The sequence below is a fragment of the Rana temporaria genome, chromosome 2 (assembly GCF_905171775.1).
Source record: "Rana temporaria chromosome 2, aRanTem1.1, whole genome shotgun sequence".
NCBI lineage: Eukaryota > Metazoa > Chordata > Amphibia > Anura > Ranidae > Rana > Rana temporaria.
Genome location: NC_053490.1, coordinates 64,796,820 through 64,818,183, shown reverse-complemented (window position 1 = coordinate 64,818,183; position 21,364 = coordinate 64,796,820). Strand labels below are relative to the sequence as shown.

Sequence of the window (21,364 nt, the reverse complement as noted above, 5' to 3'; positions counted from 1 at the left end):
GACGAGCTCGCGCGTAGAAGCGAACGCATACGCGAGTAGCGCCGACATATGAAAACGGTATTCAAACCACACAAGTGAGGTATCGCCGCGATCGTTAGAGCGAGAGCATTAATTTTAGCCCTAGGCCTACTCTGTAACTCAAAAAATGCAACCTGTAGAATTTTTTAAACGTCGCCTATCAAGATTTTTAAGGGTAAAAGTTTGACGCCATGCCACGAGCGGGCGCAATTTTTAAGCGTGACATGTTGGGCATCATTTTACTCGGCGTAACATTATCTTTCAAAATATATAAAACAATTGGGCCAAATTTATTGTCTTATTTTTTAATTCAAAAAAGTGAATTTTTTCCAAAAAAAGTGCGCTTGTAAGACCGCTGCGCAAATACGGTGTGACAAAAAGTATTGGAATGACCACTATTTTATTCTCTAGGGTGTTAGAAAAAAATATATATAATGTTTGGGGGTTTTAAGTAATTTTCTAGCAGAAAAAAATGTTTTAGTCTTGCAAACACCGAATCTGAAAAACACCTAAGGTCTGGAAGTGGTTAAAGTGCTTTTAACAACCGTGCATTTCCATGTGTTGCCACTGTCATAAATAGGCCCTATAATGTACATTGATGCATCAAAAGAAGAAATGCCCCCATTGATTGCACACACCCAGAATGTGTAGGATTACCATGCTTGTTGCATCCTTGTCGGTGCTTTTAAACCTGATTGTCATGGGTCCTTTTCTTTCACGGTGGGCATTCTCTATTGGACAGAGTGTAGCTCACTTAAAGCGGTGTTCATGCCTGAGGGAATTTTTCTTTTAAAGTAAGCAGCTACAAATACTGTAGTTGCTCACCTTTTAATATAAGGACACTTGGCTCATGAGTTATACATTATATTATTACCTGTAACCAAAGTAATATGGATATCACTTTAAGAACTGTTTCAAGCACTTGCACATCTGTTTACAATATTTGAGATGTGTGGTATATGCATACCACCACCCCCCCCTTATTTTTCTTCATTCTGTACCCCATTTTGCTCTTTATTTCCTATAAGGACACTTACCTGTCCAGGGAGCCCGCAATGTTTGCACCCCAGCTGATTTTCATATCGCCTCTCGGTTGCCGCCATTTGTGGTAAGGAGGCCGGCAATGAAACCTTTCGGCTTCACAGCCGGTTCCCTACTGCAAATGCTGGAAGTGCGCTGCTCTTTTTAACTGGCCCGGCAGCTAGAAGAGGTGGAGGGGTCTGAACTTTATAAGAATGGCTGCGCAGTCTCCCGAAAGTTGGAATTGAGTACCTGTCCCCCTCGGCCCCCACACTGACAGGTGCTAAATGTGAGGGGAGGAGGAAGCATATCAACGAAACTTCCACTTTTGGGTGGAAGTCCGCTTTAACGATATGTAAGCACTGCTCATTCGAAGTGTACTTTAAGCCCAGGCTGCGTGATTGCGCTTCCCCAGGTGTGGGTCCATGACAGCCCGGGCTCAGAGGAAGTGGGTTGGATGACTCTGGCTGTCCTTCAACTGGAGATGACCAGCAGCCACAAGGCACAGTGACTCTCTTGTGGGGGGTGGTGCCAGATTGAAAATCTGTTTTGTGGAGAAAGTTAGTTTTGGCTGCAAAATACTCGGATACCACTTTCTAGTGACACCTGAATGGATTTGCAACTGGTAAGCTTATTCAGTGCATCACACCAATACCCTACCCAGGCCAATACACAAATATCTTGATGCATTAATTTTTTTCTTTATTTTAATTGTAAGTACGTAAGTTCATTGTTGGGTCAATGGTTGTCCCAAAAAGGTGTACAGTAATCCAAAACAATATAAATACAAAAAAGGAATCACTTCATACAAATAGTCAGGAAATGCCTTTACCATTTAAAAAAAAAAAAAAAAGAGGGCGACCTTGTGCATTACCACTTAATATTTTTTTTATTAAAACAGAATAAAAAGCAATGATCCTACTTCATAATTTATTAGTTGTCGATTAATCGATTAGTTTCGTCCCTACTCACAAGACAATCATAAGTAAGCGCTTTTCATGCAGCTGGACTGGACCTCACGTCACCTGCCAGTAGAACTTCTGACATCTGAACGGCTGACGCGTTTCTGGAGCGTGCCCCCTTCTTCAAAGCCTAGATGGTCCATGGATGTCAGAAGTTCTACTGGCAGGTGCCGTGAGGTCCAGTCCAGCTGTCTGAAAAGCGCTTACGTATGATTGTCTTAAAACCATTGTTTTTTATTCTGTTTTAATAAAAAAAAATTAAGTGGTAATGCACAAGGTCGGTGCGCCCTCCTTTTTCTTTTTGTTTTAGCCATATGAACACCCTTTGTTCTGTGGAGGGCTGCAAGACTTCAGACTTTGCCGTTAGACTATACTGATGTACCCGGTTTGGCGAAACACCAGAGCGCAGGAGGTTTTTGTGTTTACCATTTAGGTCAATGTTTCTCAACTCCAGTCCTCAAGTACCCCCAACAGGTCATGTTTTCAGGATTTCTCTCAGATGAAACAGCTGTGGTAATTTACTATGGCAGTGAAGCTAATGATCAAATCGCCTGTGCAAAATAATGGAAAGCCTGAAAACGTGACCTGTTGGGGGGTACTTGAGGGCTGGAGTTGAGAAACATTGATTTAGGTCACTTATCGTGGTTGATATTATGTTCTTATTTGAATTTGGTGTTCCCCCAAAATTGTGTTTTTGGTAAGCTATTGAAAAAAAATAACAAATTTGACTTTATCATTCTGTATAGATATGTTAAACTGGCCTGGTCGTGAATTGATTTAAATTTACAGCTATTAATAGTGTTTGGCTTGAACTCTGTGCAATTGATATAGATGGAAGCATGCTTTTGTATATTCATACATAAAGCACATCATTGCCAAAAGATGTTAATTCATTGGAGAACTGCACAAATTCCAGCTAACTGCCGTTAAATGGTCTTTGGCTTCTCCTTCCAAACACACTGATGGTGGCTTTAGTGAGGAGGTGCAAGTCATGCCACTGACCGTGATCACATGACCTTATGGCCACCCGATCACTAATTTGGACCAAACCAGAGCCCAAAAGTTGCGTAATTGTGGAATTTGGAGCTTTGCATATTAATAGGGTGTATCTGCCCCTTGACGGTGATGAGATGAAATTGTCAAATAAAAACCACAAAAAGTAGATATACACCGCAAATGAACCCCCTGCCTCTTGGTAATCTATACTCCTTGTAGCCATTGGTGCATTTCTCAACCATGGTTCCTCCAGAGGCTGTTGGGGTTTTCCCCAACTATGGCTGATCTCCCATCTCTTGATGCCTGCAAAGGTCTGGGTCCAACACCATTTAGCAGAGCCATCTATATGACAACCTCTATCCTTTTAGCTGTAAGGGTGCCATGCTGACCACTGCTGTAAGAGCCTTTTCATACCAGCCCCCACACACATAATGTGCACACTGGTGTGCAGTGCATTGGAACATTGTATTGTGCTGTGTTTAAATGCAGACCGCAACACGCTAATGCACCTGTGGGGTAAACAGGTCACATGGAAAACGTGCTCTGTGTCCTTACGTTGATTTGTCCTAGGGGGTGTTCTTTCCACTGACCTCCAAGGATTTCAGTTTAGCAGGAAAAGAAGTTGAGAGAAACTGTATTAGAGTGGGTTTTTTTGTATCAATTTGTATGCAATGTTTATTACTAGTTTAGACTTGACATATGAGTGCCTTGGGAAAAACTTTTTTTTTTTTATATAAGTGCTTTTAAAGAATTGGGGTTGGTGTACTTTGTCACTTTGAAGTCTGTGCTGTGTGGCCCATGGCAGTAAAAGGATCCCAGTCTATATACAATATAACTTTGAGAAGCCACTTTAGTGGTATTTACACCCCTATAATAAGATCTGATGTATATGTTATGTATTATGATTTTCTTTTCTCATTTGTCCTCAGACAGCAGCTCTAAGAGCCGTGGGTAATATAGTGACGGGCACCGATGAACAGACTCAGGTGGTGTTGAACTGCGATGTCCTTGCACATTTTCAAAATCTACTGACGCATCCTAAAGAAAAAATCAACAAGGTAGTTTAATGTGTCCAAGTTATCTGAAACCAGAAATACAAGAAAGCAAAGTGGTCAAATAGTCTTAATTTTGAAAGGAGAACTCTAAGAATGAGCAATTTTTAACATCGGCTTAGGCCAGCTTGGCTCAAACTAATTATCCAGAGGTCACCTCTGGCTGATGGTGAAGTTGGAATTCACTGTTGTGACTTATGGTGCGTACAGTAAGCTGCGTCCTTTTCTGGTCGCTTTTCCACATCTTCGCCACTCAAAAGAAGCCAGGTTCGTCTGGCAAAATAAAGATTGTGATGTCATCCGCCCCTCCTTTCCAACTCTGCCAATCAGAGAATGCCTCGAATTCAATGAAAAAAATAAAATAAAAATGCTGAAATGCAGGTTCTTTGCGATTCTTGTGACTAATTGTAAACATACTTGTCCTTTTTATTGCAGAAGACATGTATTGCAATAAAGTACACTTGCCTAATATACAGTCCTCTGAAAAATGTACACTGAGCTGTGCATGTACAGCTCGGTCGGATTACATTGCAGCACACTGGTGATATGCTGGCAGGACTGCACTTCCTCTCATACACAGGAGTGATGTCATTGCTCTTTGCTAAATCGCAACGACCAAAAACAAGTACCCATGGAGAAGATACCTGTGTGGAACCTCCCAGGGCACATGTGCATGGCAGTTAAAAGATCGATTCACCCTTCATAACCTGTTACACGAGTATTCATGGTGTAACATGTGAAAGGTGAACTTGGGTTTTAATTTATCCTGGCACCATGGCAAACCAAGAATGTTCAGTGAGCTGTACATAAGGTGGGGTAGGTTAACCACTTGCCTACCGTATGTTTGCTGCAGCAGGTCGGCTCTATTGCGCAAAATCGCCTACCTGTAAGTCATTTCACGCACTAGCCACCGGGTGGCGCATGATTGGACATGGGATGCCAATCGGCGGGTCTGTTGGACCTGATGTCCGCGGCCACCCACAATGTGTGGCTTCCAATCCTTGGTTTCCTTAAAAAATTAAAACCGCAGAGGTGATTAAATACCACTGTGTACAGCGTTGCATGGCCGTGCAATTGCCAGGTAAAATAACGCAGTGCTGTTTTACATAAAATGGCCTGGTCATTAAGGGGGGGGACTTTAGGGGCTGAAGTGATTAAAGCTCTTTTTGAAAAGTTTGCTGTTGCTTATTACTATAAACTTACTGTTTAAATACTTTGCGTTTTTTAGGAAGCAGTTTGGTTCCTGTCCAATATCACAGCGGGCAATCAGCAACAGGTTCAAGCGGTTATTGATGCTGGACTAATCCCAATGATCATACATCAACTGGCTAAGGTGAGTTTGTGGCCTCTGATTTTGAAACTCAAGTCTACTGCTCAGTCATAAATGGCAATGCTGTAAATAATATAAATGTATGCAACTTAGTGGTGTGTGTTTAAGATGGCATAGAATAATTTTGCTTTTTTTTTTCAGGGTGATTTTGGAACTCAAAAAGAAGCTGCTTGGGCAATCAGCAACTTGACAATAAGCGGACGAAAAGACCAGGTGAGAAGGAATTCTTTTCGCAATATAAAAGTCAAATGGCTGTGGCCCTCTCAAGGTTTTGCTACTGTTAAAATCCCAGTCACTCCTCTGTTAGAGTGATCAGGTGTGCACTATGGTCTTTTGGCATTTGTCTTTTTGGAGGAAGTTTGCTTTTTAACCCCTTCCCACCACATTCGGTGCACACATGCAGCTTCATAGAGGCAGGTCTTTCGCGGGGCCGCATACATGTTTTGAGAGCCCCCGGTCCCATACTAACAATTAAGAAGCCTGGTACATGATCGCTATGTTAGCCTCTGATTTGCTATCACAGCGACCAGTCACTGTGCAAAAAGGGAGAAAGGAAGGCTCGTGTACAGCCTCGTGTACTACCGTTTGACAGTTTTAATGGAATAACATAATAATGAAAACTACTCACAAACCAAGAATGATAAAATGCTTGTCAAACGATAATTAAAATACCCCTCGACCCACACTCCGGAATGTAGGGGGGGTGGCGAGGTGCGTTGCTGCGATTTCCCCATCCATGAAGGGCAGCAAGGCCTCTGTCACTACGGTTTTTTGACTTTCAAGGACATCTGTATGTAGATATTTGATCAATCATCAAGGATCCCACTTGTGCGCAGGAGTTTGTGTTTCTTGTCTGTAAACCAGTCACTGTGCAGCCTATTTCCCCCCCCATTTTTTTTATCTCCTCTTTAATGGAGAAAAATATGTTGTATCTTTTTCTCCTGCTAGGAGAAAAATGTAAAAAAAAAAAGTGTAAAATTCAAGAAATGGGCAGATGATGCTTTGATCAGGGTGGGTAGGATTTAAATAACAAAAAAAAAAAAAAATGTAAATAGTGTCAATGTTTTAGGTAAAAAAGAAAGAAAATTACAGTATTTTTGTGGTATTGCAATCGTCAAAGAAGAGGGGGAATTTATTGTGGTTGGTTTGGTATGTTATGATAATGGCAAGAAACATACAGCTAAATTTTGTTATTAAAAAAAATAAAAATAAAAATTTTTTGTTATTTTATATCAGGAAATGTCAGTTACCATTTATTGCCAAAAGAAAACCCATATTGCCCTGAAAAAAAAACAAGGTATTCTCCACCTGGATACATAAAGTAGTTGTGATATGTAGGGTTTTACTAACGCATGTCAAAGTTGCAAAACTTTGTTCAGGCGTTGGGATTTCTTTTACGCTCATGAAGGGGAGGGGTTCAAATTTATCCCTGTTGTGGATATCAGAAAAGATGGCGAAAGCTGCTAAATCTGACCACCCTTTCTGTATGATGTCATTCTTGAAACTATCCACACACAACAAACATGCCTGTATAATATTTATCTATTTATTTTTTTATCAGGTGGAGTACCTTGTACAACAGAATGTCATCCCACCATTTTGCAATTTATTATCCGTGAAAGACTCCCAAGTTGTACAGGTGGTTTTGGATGGCTTGAAAAACATTTTGATTATGGCCGGGGAAGAAGCAAGCACAATTGCTGAGATCATAGAGGAGTGCGGAGGTAAGGACCTGTTTTTCTTTATATCTCCTAGATGAAATTACAGCTTATTTAATGTCTGTTAATAGCAGTGGTGGAAATTGTCTAAAAGAACTGTATTTCTTAATCGTACATCACAGGACACGGAGCACGTCATATTCATGATTGCTTTGGTTATGCTGCTTTCATTCAGATGAGTTAACACTGGCCACACAAAGCCAGAATCCATGCACAACTATTAAAACATTCACGCTCAACTAGGCCTATTTTTAACTCGTGTTAGGTGATCACCTTACGTAGGGGCAGCATGGGCTGTTTTGTGTGCAAATTAAATAGATGGGAGGGTGTGGGAGTTTGTGAACTGTGAACACAGCATCTCCCCGCAGGGATGTAGTTCCAAGGGAGGGGGCGAACACGCTGACTAACCCCCAGCCAGAATGGCTTGGATGATGGGGGCAAGCTTACTGAGGTGAAAGGAAGTGAGAAATTCAGACATAGGAAAAAACATTTAGAAGGGAAATCAAACGAAAGGGTAAGTGAACCAACAATGCACTAGCTTAAAGGAACCGATTTAGAAAAAAAAAAAAAAAAAAAAAACCTTTACAACCCCTTTAAGTGTTGGTTGGCAAAACTGCTATGCAAGAAGCACATTGAGACACTGCATTTTTGAGTGAGTGAGTAACTTGTATAGCGCTGACAAATGCGAACCGAATCGCCTCAAGGCACTTGTATCCAGAGTCGTGCTGATCCTTCAGAAGAGATGGGTCTTCAGTTTTTTCCTAAAAGCCCAATGGTTTTCTTCCATGCGAATGGTCGTGGGTAGAGCATTCCAAAGCCGATGTCCTTGGACTGAAAATCTACGTTCTCCCTTAGATTTGTAGCGGACTGTGGGGATTTCGAGAAGGTTTTGGTTAGTTGATCGGAGCACCGATTGGTGACGTAGGGTTTAATTTTCTCGTTTAAGTATTGCGGAGCGCTTTCTTGTGCGCATTTGTGAGTGAGGCAGAGTGTCTTGAATGTGATCCGATCCTTTACGGTTAGCCAGTGGAGGGACCTTAAGACCAGGGCGATAGATTCCCACGGTTTTTTACCTGTTACCAGTCTGGCTGCCGTGTTCTGGATGACTTGTAAACGCAAAATCTGGTATTTGGGTAGTCCTAAGTAGAGGGAGTTTGCGTAGTCGAGTCGGGAATTGATGATTGTACCAACCACTACTGCTTTATCCTCTTCCTGGATGAAGGGGATGAGTCTACGTAGCATGCGGAGAAAGTGGTGAGAACCGCTGACTACTGCTCCCATTTGTGCGTCCATAGTCATGTCTAAGTCAAAAATAACTCCGAGGCTTTTGAATAGGCAAACTGTTTGAACCATCCTTTTGGATGCCTTCACCGAAAAGGTGACTTTGGGTAAAAGCATTCTTACCCCTGAAAGTGAAGGTGATGGGTCAGAAGCCAGTAACGCCTTTGGAAACCAAGAAGAGTTTTTCTTAAACAACAAGTGTTGGGTTAAACGCAAACGTTTACATTCCTGTTCTGGAATAACTAGACCAAGTTTTCGGTTTTTGGAGGAAAATCGTTTCCTTGTGGAAAAGGGCACCCACACTTGCAGGTGTGGTGGTGATTATTGGCCTTCACTACCATCTGGACCCAGGAAGTCAGACCACTGGGTCTACAACGTGGTGTCCAGAGGTTCAGGCTTAACTTTTGTTGCTTTCCCCCTCCAAACTTTATGCACTCAAGGGCGTTTTTGAATCCACAAAAAGAGCGGCTTTCTTAATGGCTCTGGAATGGATGCTAATCCAAGGGGTCAACGCACTTGTACCGGACGGGGAGACGTTTTACAGGTTCTATTCCAACCTGTTGATTTCCAAGCCAGTGAAGATGTCTGATCTTTTCTGGACCTTTTTAAAAGATCAGGTCAGATGGCTTGATAGGCTAACCATGAGGATGATTTTGCTGAAACTAGGGCAGATATTTCTTGTGTGCTTTTTGTTTTGCTGTAGATGCCTTAAAGGATTCAATACAGCAAGTCTCTTGTTTGGCTCTCCTGTCTGTACACATGCACAGACCACTTGTGTGGCTTAAGAACTGGTCAGCTGAGCTTCCATGCAAGAAGTTATTGGCAGGGATCCCCTTCTATGGGGAACGTTTGGTGAGGATCTGCATAAGTACATCCAAAAGATTTCCAGAGGAAAGAGTTCTTTACTTCCTGTAAAGAGAAGCACCAGACGTTCCTCGTTTTAAAACCTCAGACTTTCTCTGGTATTTCAGCGACAAGGCAGTTCCACCGCCAACAGGATGATGGAGCCAGGGGCAAGCCCCAGGGCCAGAAAAAACCCTGGGTCCCAAACTCTTCTGAACCCAGCATTAAGCCCTTCTTTGAGGGGATGCCCCCACTCTATTGGGTGGGGGGGAAGGCTGCTCCAATTTACAGACATTTGGAGCACACTGTTCTAAAACCAAACCATCTTGGACCCAAGATCCCTGAACCAACATCTTTTAATCCAAGCCTCGCTCCCAATGGGAGACTTCTTAGCCTCCATCGATATCAGACGCGTATTTACACATACCTATCTCAGCCTCATCAGAGGTTCCTGCGATTGTTTGGACATGTTTGCCTTGTTGCTGACCTCTCAGGTTCAGTGCTTTTTGAGACATCCCAAGTAGTCCCAAGTCTCCTCAATGGAAGTACATGTATGCTGATGGATAAAGGGCAGATGACTGGAGGAAGCCCAACCCTCAAAGGAGCAGGAGCACACTAAACACCCAATATACCCACACCCACCCATACAATATAAAGTCCCCTGTGTTCTGTGATGTACAATTAAGTAGTTAAGATTTTTGGTTTAACAGTAAAAAAAATGTCTTGGGATACATCTCGGGACACAGATCCTTCCTTCCCCTTTTTGTCTGTTCCCAATTGCTAGCCATAGGCTTAGCTGAGCTAGGATGAATTTTTTTTCAGGTTGGGGATTCCCAACATAACCCAAATCATCATAAATATGAAGCTCTCTGTATCCTGCGATGTACTCCAAGAAAATGGCCTCCTTTTCAGCTTTAAGACGAGTTGGAAAAGCAGTTATTTGTTTTCTTGAGGTTTCACAGCCTTCGTAATAGGTGGGTCATACAAGGCACTTTATATTCAGATTAGGTGCGTGTGGCCATGCATACAGAAATGTATTTGGGTTCATGCTTGTTTAAAATGTATCAATCCACAGTAAATGTGCATATAAAGAATTATACTGCCTAGTGGCAGGAGATGCGTAAATCAGGTTTAAGAAAAGCTACTTTTCAAAAGCGGCATCAGATAATGGTCTCTTTTATGGGTAAGCTTCTATATCTTGTATTTTCACTTGGTTCTCTCTTTTAGGTTTGGAAAAGATAGAAGCACTGCAGCAGCATGAGAATGAAGAAATTTACAAACTAGCGTTTGAAATCATAGATCAGTATTTTTCTGGCGATGATGTAAGTTGAAACGAAAACATTTCCTCACTTGTTCCTCTTTTATGCAGTTTGATCTTTTTCTTTTTTTTATCTACGGTTTATAAAATGCCAGTGACATTTCTGTGTAACGTATAGTTCTGTTTGAATTATTAGCTACTTTGCCCGTTTCTGGCAAATTGTAAAATTTCACAGGCTTGTTAGAATGTTCATTTTTGTCTTGAATTTTAAATCTGTGTCCTTGACAGGCAGTAGGACTTGAAAACCCAACTCCAGCTAAAACTTTTTGATAGGTGGAAGTGATGCACTTTAACCACTCAACCCCCGGACTAAAAAAATTGGCGTCCAAACCCCTCCCTCAATAGGAGATCCCTTCCAGCAACAATGGAACCCCCAGAAACTTAAGCCCCCTCTCCAGCAACAATAGATCCCCCACTAGTAATAATAGACCTCCACAGCAACAATAGACCCCTCACTCAACAGTAGAGCACTTCCAACAACTATTGACCCCCAGCAACAATCGATCCCCCCCCCCCCCCCACTAGCAACAATAATAGACCTCCCCAGCAACTGACGATACCCATGCACCCCTTGTCATTGCATACATTCAGTGCTGGAGGTGTCAGAACTTTGTTCCTCCAAATCCTGCTGAAAAAAGCCCTGCTCCTTTACAGATGGCTAAAAAAGATCAATGGTGTCAGTGGAAACTTATCTGAGAGGCAGAAATTGCCCAATGCTGAAGGAACCCCTAGCAACCTCTAGAGCTGGGATATGCAATTAGCGGACCTCCAGCTGTTGCAAAACTACAAGTTCCATCATGCCTCTGCCCCTGGGTGTCATGCTTGTGGCTGTCAGTCTTGCTATGCCTCATGGGACTTGTAGTTTAGCAACAGCTGGAGGTCCGCTAATTGCATATCCCTGCTCTAGAGGAACCTTAGGGATGCCACGGTACCCTGGTTGAGAATTACTGGACTAGACAATAGTTATGCCCAGAGGCAGTGGGCAAGCTCACTGGATCAATATTTTACAAAAATATTTTGTAGTCTTTGTTTTGGGCGTTCAGGAACACATCCAGCCCTTCCACCTGTTTATAGCCTTCACAATAAGAACCCTTACTGTATGTGGGGGTTAAAACCCTCTTTCCCAGTTGCAAAAAAATGCACTTGTGTTTAAAGTATAATTAAGGATAAACTTTTTTTATTTTTGGATAGAGTGGGGAGGGAGTTTTTATTGATGTCTGTGCCCCCATTAGGGAGCTTCACCCTCTGTTTGTCCTGTTTACTATTATTGAATGTGAAAGTAAACCCCAAAATGTTGGGTTGTCCCCAGAAAAGTAAGAGGGGAACTTTTTCAATGAGGACACTAGTTTGGGTGTCCCCAAGGGACTCCCTTTAATTTGTTGGGATTTCATCTAACTTCCTGTTTGGCTATGGAACAGGAAGTGACGGGAAATCTGTGCATTGGGACACGGATGGTGCTCTATCAAAATGAAGTGTTTTTTGTCTATAGTTCTACTTAAAGCTTTCTGTAATAGCTGATGTCCTCTATGCCTTTTTTTTATTGTCCTCTGCACTGTTTTTCATTCTACAACCTCCACTTTAACTGGTGCCCTGTGTGTTCTGCGTGCCTCTTCAAGAAAGTTTTATTTTCTTTTTTTTTTTTTTTTTTTTTTTTTTTTCATTCATGTTTGACATTTTCTTGTAGTAAGGCATCTTACACACAATACTCCTGTTCGAGCATCTACTTTTTCAGACATATATATATATATATATATATATATATATATATATATATATATATATATATATATATATATATATATATAATTTTCACACGCATATGCGTTTGCGCATAAGCTTGTTCTCGCATTGACTGTCAATGCACAAATTTGTGTGAATTTTGCATGCGAATGAAGCAGAGATTACTGACCAAAAATGCAGCTTTTTTGTTTTCTGAAGAATACACAGCGCTTGTTTACGTGCCTGTGTACATTACAATTAATGGGTTGTATATTGGCTCCGTAACAAATAAGCTGCTGTGTGCAAGACGCCTAATTGTTACATGTCGCATTAGATACTTCCTGGTTTTTAGGTCTGGGAGGTGGTTAATGAACTCTGTGTAGATTGTATTATAATACCTTTTTATGTTTTTCATCAGAGGCACAAGGTTTTTTTTTCCTTGGAAGAAATAAAAGCATGTGCGTGCGTGTGTATCTCTATTGTGCCTTCCTCTTGCAAGTTTTAGGTTTTCCATACATTATTTTTCTTCAATTTCCTTTTTAGATTTGCCTTTTATGTATTGCAAGGACCTGCCTGGTTGCATACGGGTTGAAGGTGTTTAGATTTACCAAACCATATAAGATGAGGTCAAACCTAAAGAACAAATTGTATAATGTATCTCATCTTTACCTATCAGGTAGGGTTGTCCCTACTAGTATCGGGACCGTTTCCGAGTATTTGCGGGAGTACTCGTACTCCCGCAAATACCCCCGATACCGAAATAGAATACCCCCGTCGCCGTTACGCCGCATCCCCGCTGCCGCCGGCTGGTTAATACGCGCGGGGAACATTACAGCTTTCATTTGAATAGCTGTAATGATTCGCGCCGCGTATAGACACCCCCCCCCCCCTTGCTCGGGTGAACTGTCCAATCCCGAGCAAGGGGGAGTGTCTATACACGGCGCGAATCATTACAGCTATTCAAAGCTGTAATGTTCCCCGCGCGTATTAACCAGTCGGCGGCAGCGGGATGCAGGTAAGGGGGACAAAGGCTGGATATGTGGGGGAGACAATGGCTGGATATGTGGGGGAGACAATGGCTGGGTATGTGGGGGAGACAATGGCTGGGTATGTGGGGGAGACAATGGCTGGGTATGTGGGGGAGACAATGGCTGGGTATGTGGGGGAGACAATGGCTGGGTATGTGGGGGAGACAATGGCTGGGTATGTGGGGGAGACAATGGCTGGGTATGTGGGGGGGGAGACAATGGCTGGGTATGTGGGGGGGGAGACAATGGCTGGGTATGTGGGGGGGGGAGACAATGGCTGGGTATGTGGGGGGGGGAGACAATGGCTGGGTATGTGGGGGGGGAGACAATGGCTGGGGAGGTGGGGGGGGGAGACAATGGCTGGGTATGTGGGGGGGGAGACAATGGCTGGGTATGTGGGGGGGGAAGACAATGGCTGGGTATGTGGGGGGGGAAGACAATGGCTGGGTATGTGGGGGGGGGAGACAATGGCTGGGTATGTGGGGGGGGGAGACAATGGCTGGGTATGTGGGGGGGGAGACAATGGCTGGGTATGTGGGGGGGGGGACAATGGCTGGGTATGTGGGGGGGGAGACAATGGCTGGGTATGTGGGGGGGGGGGCAATGGCTGGGTATGTGGGGGGGGAGACAATGGCTGGGTATGTGGGGGGGGAGACAATGGCTGGGTATGTGGGGGGGGAGACAATGGCTGGGTATGTGGGGGGGGAGACAATGGCTGGGTATGTGGGGGGGGGAGACAATGGCTGGGTATGTGGGGGGGGGGGACAATGGCTGGGTATGTGGGGGGGGGGGACAATGGCTGGGTATGTGGGGGGGGGGAGACAATGGCTGGGTATGTGGGGGGGGGAGACAATGGCTGGGTATGTGGGGGGGGGAGACAATGGCTGGGTATGTGGGGGGGGGGAGACAATGGCTGGGTATGTGGGGGGGGGGGACAATGGCTGGGTATGTGGGGGGGGGAGACAATGGCTGGGTATGTGGGGGGGGAGACAATGGCTGGGTATGTGGGGGGGGAGACAATGGCTGGGTATGTGGGGGGGGAGACAATGGCTGGGTATGTGGGGGGGGGAGACAATGGCTGGGTATGTGGGGGGGGGAGACAATGGCTGGGTATGGGGGGGGGGGGGCAATGGCTGGGTATGTGGGGGGGGGAGACAATGGCTGGGTATGTGGGGGGGGGAGACAATGGCTGGGTATGTGGGGGGGGGAGACAATGGCTGGGTATGTGGGGGGGGGAGACAATGGCTGGGTATGTGGGGGGGGGGGACAATGGCTGGGTATGTGGGGGGGGAGACAATGGCTGGGTATGTGGGGGGGGGAGACAATGGCTGGGTATGTGGGGGGGGAGACAATGGCTGGGTATGTGGGGGGGGAGACAATGGCTGGGTATGTGGGGGGGGAGACAATGGCTGGGTATGGGGGGGGGGGACAATGGCTGGGTATGGGGGGGGAGACAATGGCTGCATTTGTGGGGGGACAATGGCTGCATTTGTGGGGGGACACATTTAAAAAAAAGTATCGGTAATCGGTATCGGCGAGTACTTGAAAAAAAGTATCGGTACTCAGTCCTAAAAAAGTGGTATCGGGACAACCCTACTATCGGGGATCGATCATCCTTTACATGTCTATATTCAGCATTAGTGTGCAAGGTTATTTAATGGTTTTCCTTTTCACCTCACAGATTGATGAAGATCAAAGCCTCATTCCTGAAGCCACCCAGGGAGGTACCTACAACTTTGAGCCGTCGGCCAACCTTCAGACTAAAGACTTTAACTTCTAAGTGTGTTGCAGTGCAGCTTTTCTCTATCCCACGACAAGTAGTACCACCAGATGTCCACCAATTGAAGAAACCTTAAAAGCTTCAAGATACACACGCCTCTTCATTTTGATGCTTCTAAAGCAAAACCATGTATCTGTCACTTGCAGTTGCCAAACGTCACACTCACAAGGACTGTAATTGCATATGCATGAGCTCGGTTTTCTTTGAAACCCTAACAGTCCCAGCTGTGTTTTTTCTTTTTTTTTCTTTTTTTTACCTTTTCCATTTGGCACTGTGTGCTGACTGCCACAACATCCAACGTTTCTTTTTCTGTTGTTAAGATGATTTCATAGTGATGGCATATCCGCTTCCTGTGGAAAAGTAGCTTTTCTTGAACCTGGTGCACTGTATATCAAGACTTTGCTATAATGCATACATTGTGGAAGACTCTGCAAAGGGTACAGTCTCCTCTGAGCCTCCATCTTCTCCATAGACATTTTCATATTTTGAGGAACTATAAATTTATTGGAAAAAAAAAAATCATGCAAGCCAAAAGATTTTGTTTGAAACTGAATAAAAAAAGATTATCTTGGGTGAATTATTGAAGAAAAAAAAAAAAAAAAGTAAGAGAAAACTGTTAAGTCTCTCTAGTATTTCCCAAGCTTGCTTCCCAAGTCATGATTGGAATATGGAACGGATTTAAAAGCAAAGCTCCTTTTTATTTTTATTGAACATCATGCCCTATTTGACCGCTTCAACTTGTTTCTCCTGCTGTTTTTGAAGTAACCAAAAGCTGTGCATGGGAATTAATGTTCTCCTTAGAACACCTGATTTGAAGATGAAAGCGACCATCCCTAAAAGTCTAGGGAAGATTTTTCTCCAAAAAGATCTCCTGAAATACTGTGGGGGGCGTAGAGGGAGAACCCTTGCTTTTCAGTAGAGATGGTATGTTAGGTGAATAATGGTGATTTTTGACTTGGGGTCAGACTGTGGAGCTTTTCTTGTTTTCTGTAATTTAGTCTTAATCTCTACTTTGTAATAAGTGCTTTCTAGTACATGGTTGGTAACATAACAGGAAGTTGAAGTGGCGCTAGGGGCTGTGTATGCCTGCAGGTTAGTGGGAACCCGACTAGATGGCAAGACACGACCTTGGATGCAAGCTCCCCGAAAGCTTTATTTTGCTGAAAGCAGGTGTGCTACAAATCATAGGGCTCATTAACGCATATACCTGTACAAAGGGGGGCAGCATCACATCTCTGGCCATTGGGCAGTAATGCTATTAGCGTGGGGCGCTAGCATTCTTCATTTGGCTGTACAGGGCTGTTATCAATAACCCCGTGTTTTTCTGACAAGCTTAAGAAGCTATATTTTCATTTATATTTGTTTTAGCAGGTCTGCCCAAGTGGTAGTAATTGGACCCTGATAAGACAACATGGTGTTTATATTTGGCTTTTTTTGCTGTCAGAAGCCCCAGTTTCCAATGTGCATTTTTCCTTTATATAAATATGTATTTTTTTTTTTTTTTTGTGGTGGGAGCTCAATTGCCTGAGTGACTAGGAACATTTTACAGCAGGGATACTGGTACACATTTTATTGTGTTAACAGATTCCCAATGATTTGATGTGAAGGGATAGTTTAAATTTAAAAACTTTTTAGTTAGCAGACTTGGGTCGTGTTTACTGTGATAATGAAAGATGCCATCCAAAATTTGTGGATCCACTTTTCTTTAAAGGCTTGGTCTACCCAAAATAGAAATCTTCAGTGTTTGGTAAATGCTAGTGTGTTACGGCACTTGGTGGCTGCTTATATCTTATGGAGACCCTAACCATAAGGTCTTTCCCGCTGAGCTTTGGCATAGGCACCTTTTTGGAGCCATTCATATCTTTACCTGGAAGAGGTTGGTGGGTACCACCTTTTAGTAAATCAAATCTTATAGGCAATTTACCTCCTTTACAGTTGCTCCAGAGCTTAGTAAAGGAGGTAAAGATTCACTTTGCGAAGAGTACCCAATCACGTTCAAGGAATATATATATATATATATATATATATATATATATATATATATATATATATATATATATATATATATATATATATATATATATATATATATATATATATATATATATATATATATAATTTTGCACATGATTGGATGATGGAGCTTCTGCACTTTGGAAAGTGTACAGTCTATTTGCCTTTAGTAAAAGTGCAGTTGCTCCATAGCTTGGTAAATGAGCAGAAGCTCCATCATCCAATCATGTGCAAGCAAATATGCTGTGTGTTTTGACCAGGCCACTTTTTGTGATTCGGCACTGCGTTGCTTAAACTGACAATTGTGCGGTCGTGGGACACGTGGCTTATTATTTTTTTATATCGTGACTGCGAGATTATGGCGGACACGTCGGACGCTTTTGACACATTTTTTGGGACCATTGTCATTTTTACCGCGATCAGTTCTATTAAAATACACTGGTTTACTGTGAAAATGGCAGTGAAGGGGTTAACTACTAGGTGGCGCAATAGGGGTTAAGTGTTCTCTAGGGAGTGATTCTTACTGTAGGGGGGCGTGGCTTGCTGTGACACGTCACTGATCGTTGTTCCAGATGACGGGGAACACAATTAGTGACGGTGTCACTAGGCAGAACGGGGAGATGTTGTGTTTACACTAACACAGGGTTTGACAAATTTGCTTGGAATCTAGGAGCCAGCTAAAAAAGTTAGGAGCCAGAAAATGCGCCCTGTCCCGACGAGCACGCACGCAGAAGCGAACACATGTGTGAGTAGAGCCCGCATATGTAAACGGTATTCAAACCACACTTGAGGTATCGCCGCGGTCGTTAGAGCGAGAGCAATAATTCTAGCCCTAGACATCCTCTGTAGCTCAAAACATGCAACATGTAGATTTATTTTTAAACGTCGCCTATGGAGATTTTAAAGGGTAAAGGTTTGTCGGCATTCCACGAACGAACGCAAGTTTGAAGCGTGACATGTTGGGTATCAATTTACTTGGCGTAATATCATTCACAATATAAAAAAAAATTGGGATAACTTTACTGTTGTCTTATTTTTTAATTAAAAAAAGTGTTTTTTCCCCCAAAAAAGTGCACCTGTAACTGTAAGACCGCTGCGCAAATACGGCGTGACAGAAAGTATTGCAACGATCGCCATTTTATTCTCTAGGGTGTTGGAATCAAAAATCTATATAATGTTTTGGGGGTTCTAATGTGAGGGAATGAGATGGCAGTGAAAATCGTAAAAAAATTACACAGAATTGCTGTTTAACGTGCAATGCCAACGGCCACCACCAAATGGCGCCAGCTCACAGAACTAAGAGCTTGGGACTTCACAAAGCCGTGGCCTCAATTACCGGCCGTTGCGTGCCCGCCGCAAATGCGCGGTGGGGATGCATGGAGACACGGGTGCCTCCGTGCGCCCCCACCTCCCTCCCCCGCCGCGGTCGGTAATTGAGGCTGCAGCTTCGCGGCCTCAATTACCGGCGGGCACCAGGTCACAATTGCGACCTGGCGCCCGGATATTGTCGACCCCTGCACTAACATCTCCCCGATCTATGTCTCCGTGAGACGATCGCAGGTATGCCCACGGCGATCGAGTCCGCAGGACCCGCAGTTGGGCTCAGGGAGATCGTGGCGGGCGCGCGTCCGCAACAACCGCTCCTTTTGCCTGCCCATGCCATTCTGCAGACGTATATCTGCATGCGGCAAGATGTTAATATTCCTTGCATGTGATTGGGTATTTGTTTTTGCAAAGTGAATCTTTACCTCCTGGATCAATTGCACTTTAAAAAGTGCACTGTCTATTTGCCTTTAGTAAATCGACCCCATAGAGTTCACAATGGCTTGTTCACGTCCATCTAGGACTAATAACTTGGCCAATTCATTAAGCTGGAGAAGGCTTAAAGGGCACTGAGGAAGCTCTGGGATATAGGCAGCCGGCATGTGCAGCTTTCTAGAATTTAAACAATACTGAAGTTTTGTTCTTTGGTGATTTGGCCTTTAAATGCTTTTCACCTATGAACAACACAGTGGGTGTGCATTCATTACAATATATATAATATATATCTCTGCCAAGGTGGAGCCACTTTAAAGAGGGGGGTGGGGTTTGTCTTGTATCCCCAGGAGGATACAAGCGTATGTTTAAACTGCAAGATTTTTACTTGCTAGAGAATCTGTTTTAATATAGCAGTCTGGCCTCTGATTATTTATAGGTTTTATAAATTTTAGATTAAAATTCTCTTTAAGGTGGCTCAAAACATTTTCAACTCTCTCTCTTGTGCACATAAAAAAAAAATGAGTTGAAATTCATTGTGCCTTTTTTTCTTTCCCCATCCCAAGAGTTTTAGAGCTGGCTTCATATCATAACCGCATCCCATCCACACAATAATAGGCTAAATTCTGTGGTGTTTTACGTAGCGTAGACAGTTTATAGCAGAACTTGATACGGTCACTTTATGATTTCCAATTTATCAATTTTCCTGAAATTTTTTTATTTTTTCCCTTAATTTCTCAAATTTTGTTACAAATCAGCTGCATTGGTCTACTTTTTATTTTTTTCCCCCCTCTCCAGGAAACTGTTTTAATCTGTAGTAAAGCTTCCAACTATACCTCAATACCTTAGAGGGCCGGTCACCTACTGAAACAGAAGCAGCCATTTTTTTTATCCTTTTTATTATTTTTTGAGTTAATCATTTTTTTCTGTTACGGCAGCATAACATCCTAATATAAGGTGCCCTGCAAAAGAAGAGTTCTTATACCCACCTGGCATAGTGGCCCATGTCTCCTCCCCTGTATTTCAGCATTCAACACTTCTGGATTGTCAGATACCTGAGCCCTCCAAGCGCCATGGCTCCATTCTACGATCCCTATGTCTCTGCTGTGTCATACCACTACGTTGGGATCAGAGGATGCAACTATTGTGTGTGGCAGGGGCCAAAAGCTTCTGACCCTACTTGATGTGTCATATGGCAGAGAGACTATTTGAGCCTGGAGGACACAGAGGAAGATGTGGGTTAAAGATCTCTACTCATGCAGAGCAGTGGCATCACTAAGGCTGGTGTGGTAAAACATGGTGTCGCCCCCAATCAATTTTTCCCCATTTTCTGAAAGTGCGCTCAAGATGCAGCTTGCGGGACTTCTTCACATCACAGCTCCTTGCAGCTCCGGCACCCCTCCACATTACAAAGCCCCCTGCACCTCTGGCCCCTTTACATTTCACAGCCCCATGCACTTTTGGCCAACTATACGTTCCACACCCCATGCACCTCTCTCTCCCTTTACATTACACAGCCCCCTGCACCTCTTACTTTGCGTTACACAGTCCCCTGCACCTCTCTCTCATTTTACATTACAAAGACTCCTGTACCTCTGGCACTTCTTTACGTTGCACAGCCCCATGCACCTTTGGCCTCCTTTACGTTACAAAGCCCCCTGCACCTCTAGCTTCCCTTTACATTACACAGCCCCTGGCACCCCTTTACAATACATTGCCCCCTACACATTACCCAACCTCCACAGCTCTGCCCCTTCCTACCTTGCTTGGGCAGACAGAGCGGGAGATGCAGCAGCACTGTATAGAGGGCTGGAGTTAACTTTTCATATTAACAAGCTGGTGATTGGTTGCTTGGACCACCTAGCAAACAGTTACTTGCTGATAAACGGGGAAGTTAACTCCGGCAGCTCCCCCCTTATTTCAGCACCGCTGTGTGTACAGAAGTGTTCTGCCTCCTGCTCTCCGCTTTGCTGTGTTGGTGACCGTGGCCGAGGTAATCCAGCCTGGGTTTCTCCCCTCTGGCATTTGTCACCTCAGGTGCAGTCTGAACCCCCATAGTGATGCCACTGATGCAGAGCACCTTTTTAGGGCTGTACAGCCAACCTAGCATCTAGTGGATTGCTAGGCTACAGGCTCCGTTCACAAAATTGCTTCTGCTAGTGTGTGTAGGTAACTCTGTTCTGTGTTTTTGGTTTAGCTCTCCTTTGTGACCTTATGAAGTTTTGGTAGGATTGCATCATCTGATAGTTACAAAAACAGACTTTTGCTGCACTTTTTTTGTTTTCAGAACAGTGTTTGAAATGCATTTTTTTTCCTTTTTTTTTTTAATTGTTTAAATAGACTAAAATGTTCTTTCAAAAGAGGCATCAAAATGTGTTCCTAATTTTGTATATGGGCTTAGGTTTTGTAACCAATAAAAAGCTGCTATCAAATACTATATACTATTACTTTGTGTAATGTGTTTGATTTGTGTTTTTTTCCTGGGAACATTTCACTAGATTTAGCAAACTGATGCATTTTCTGTGTGTTTT

General features: G+C 43.5%; 1 protein-coding gene across 2 annotated transcripts in view; it reads left to right on the top strand.

Moving 5' to 3' along the window:
- Positions 1-15,667, top strand: part of KPNA3 (karyopherin subunit alpha 3) — a 65,371-nt gene extending 49,704 nt beyond the window's left edge. For both annotated transcript variants that reach the window (XM_040340284.1, XM_040340285.1), the window contains exons 12-17: positions 3,926-4,054; positions 5,277-5,381; positions 5,520-5,591; positions 6,940-7,102; positions 10,448-10,542; positions 14,967-15,667. In XM_040340284.1, coding sequence (XP_040196218.1) covers positions 3,926-4,054; positions 5,277-5,381; positions 5,520-5,591; positions 6,940-7,102; positions 10,448-10,542; positions 14,967-15,065 — 663 coding nt within the window. In that variant the 3' untranslated portion in view covers positions 15,066-15,667. The remainder of the gene's footprint in view (positions 1-3,925; positions 4,055-5,276; positions 5,382-5,519; positions 5,592-6,939; positions 7,103-10,447; positions 10,543-14,966) is intronic.
- The last annotated feature ends 5,697 nt before the right edge of the window (positions 15,668-21,364 follow it).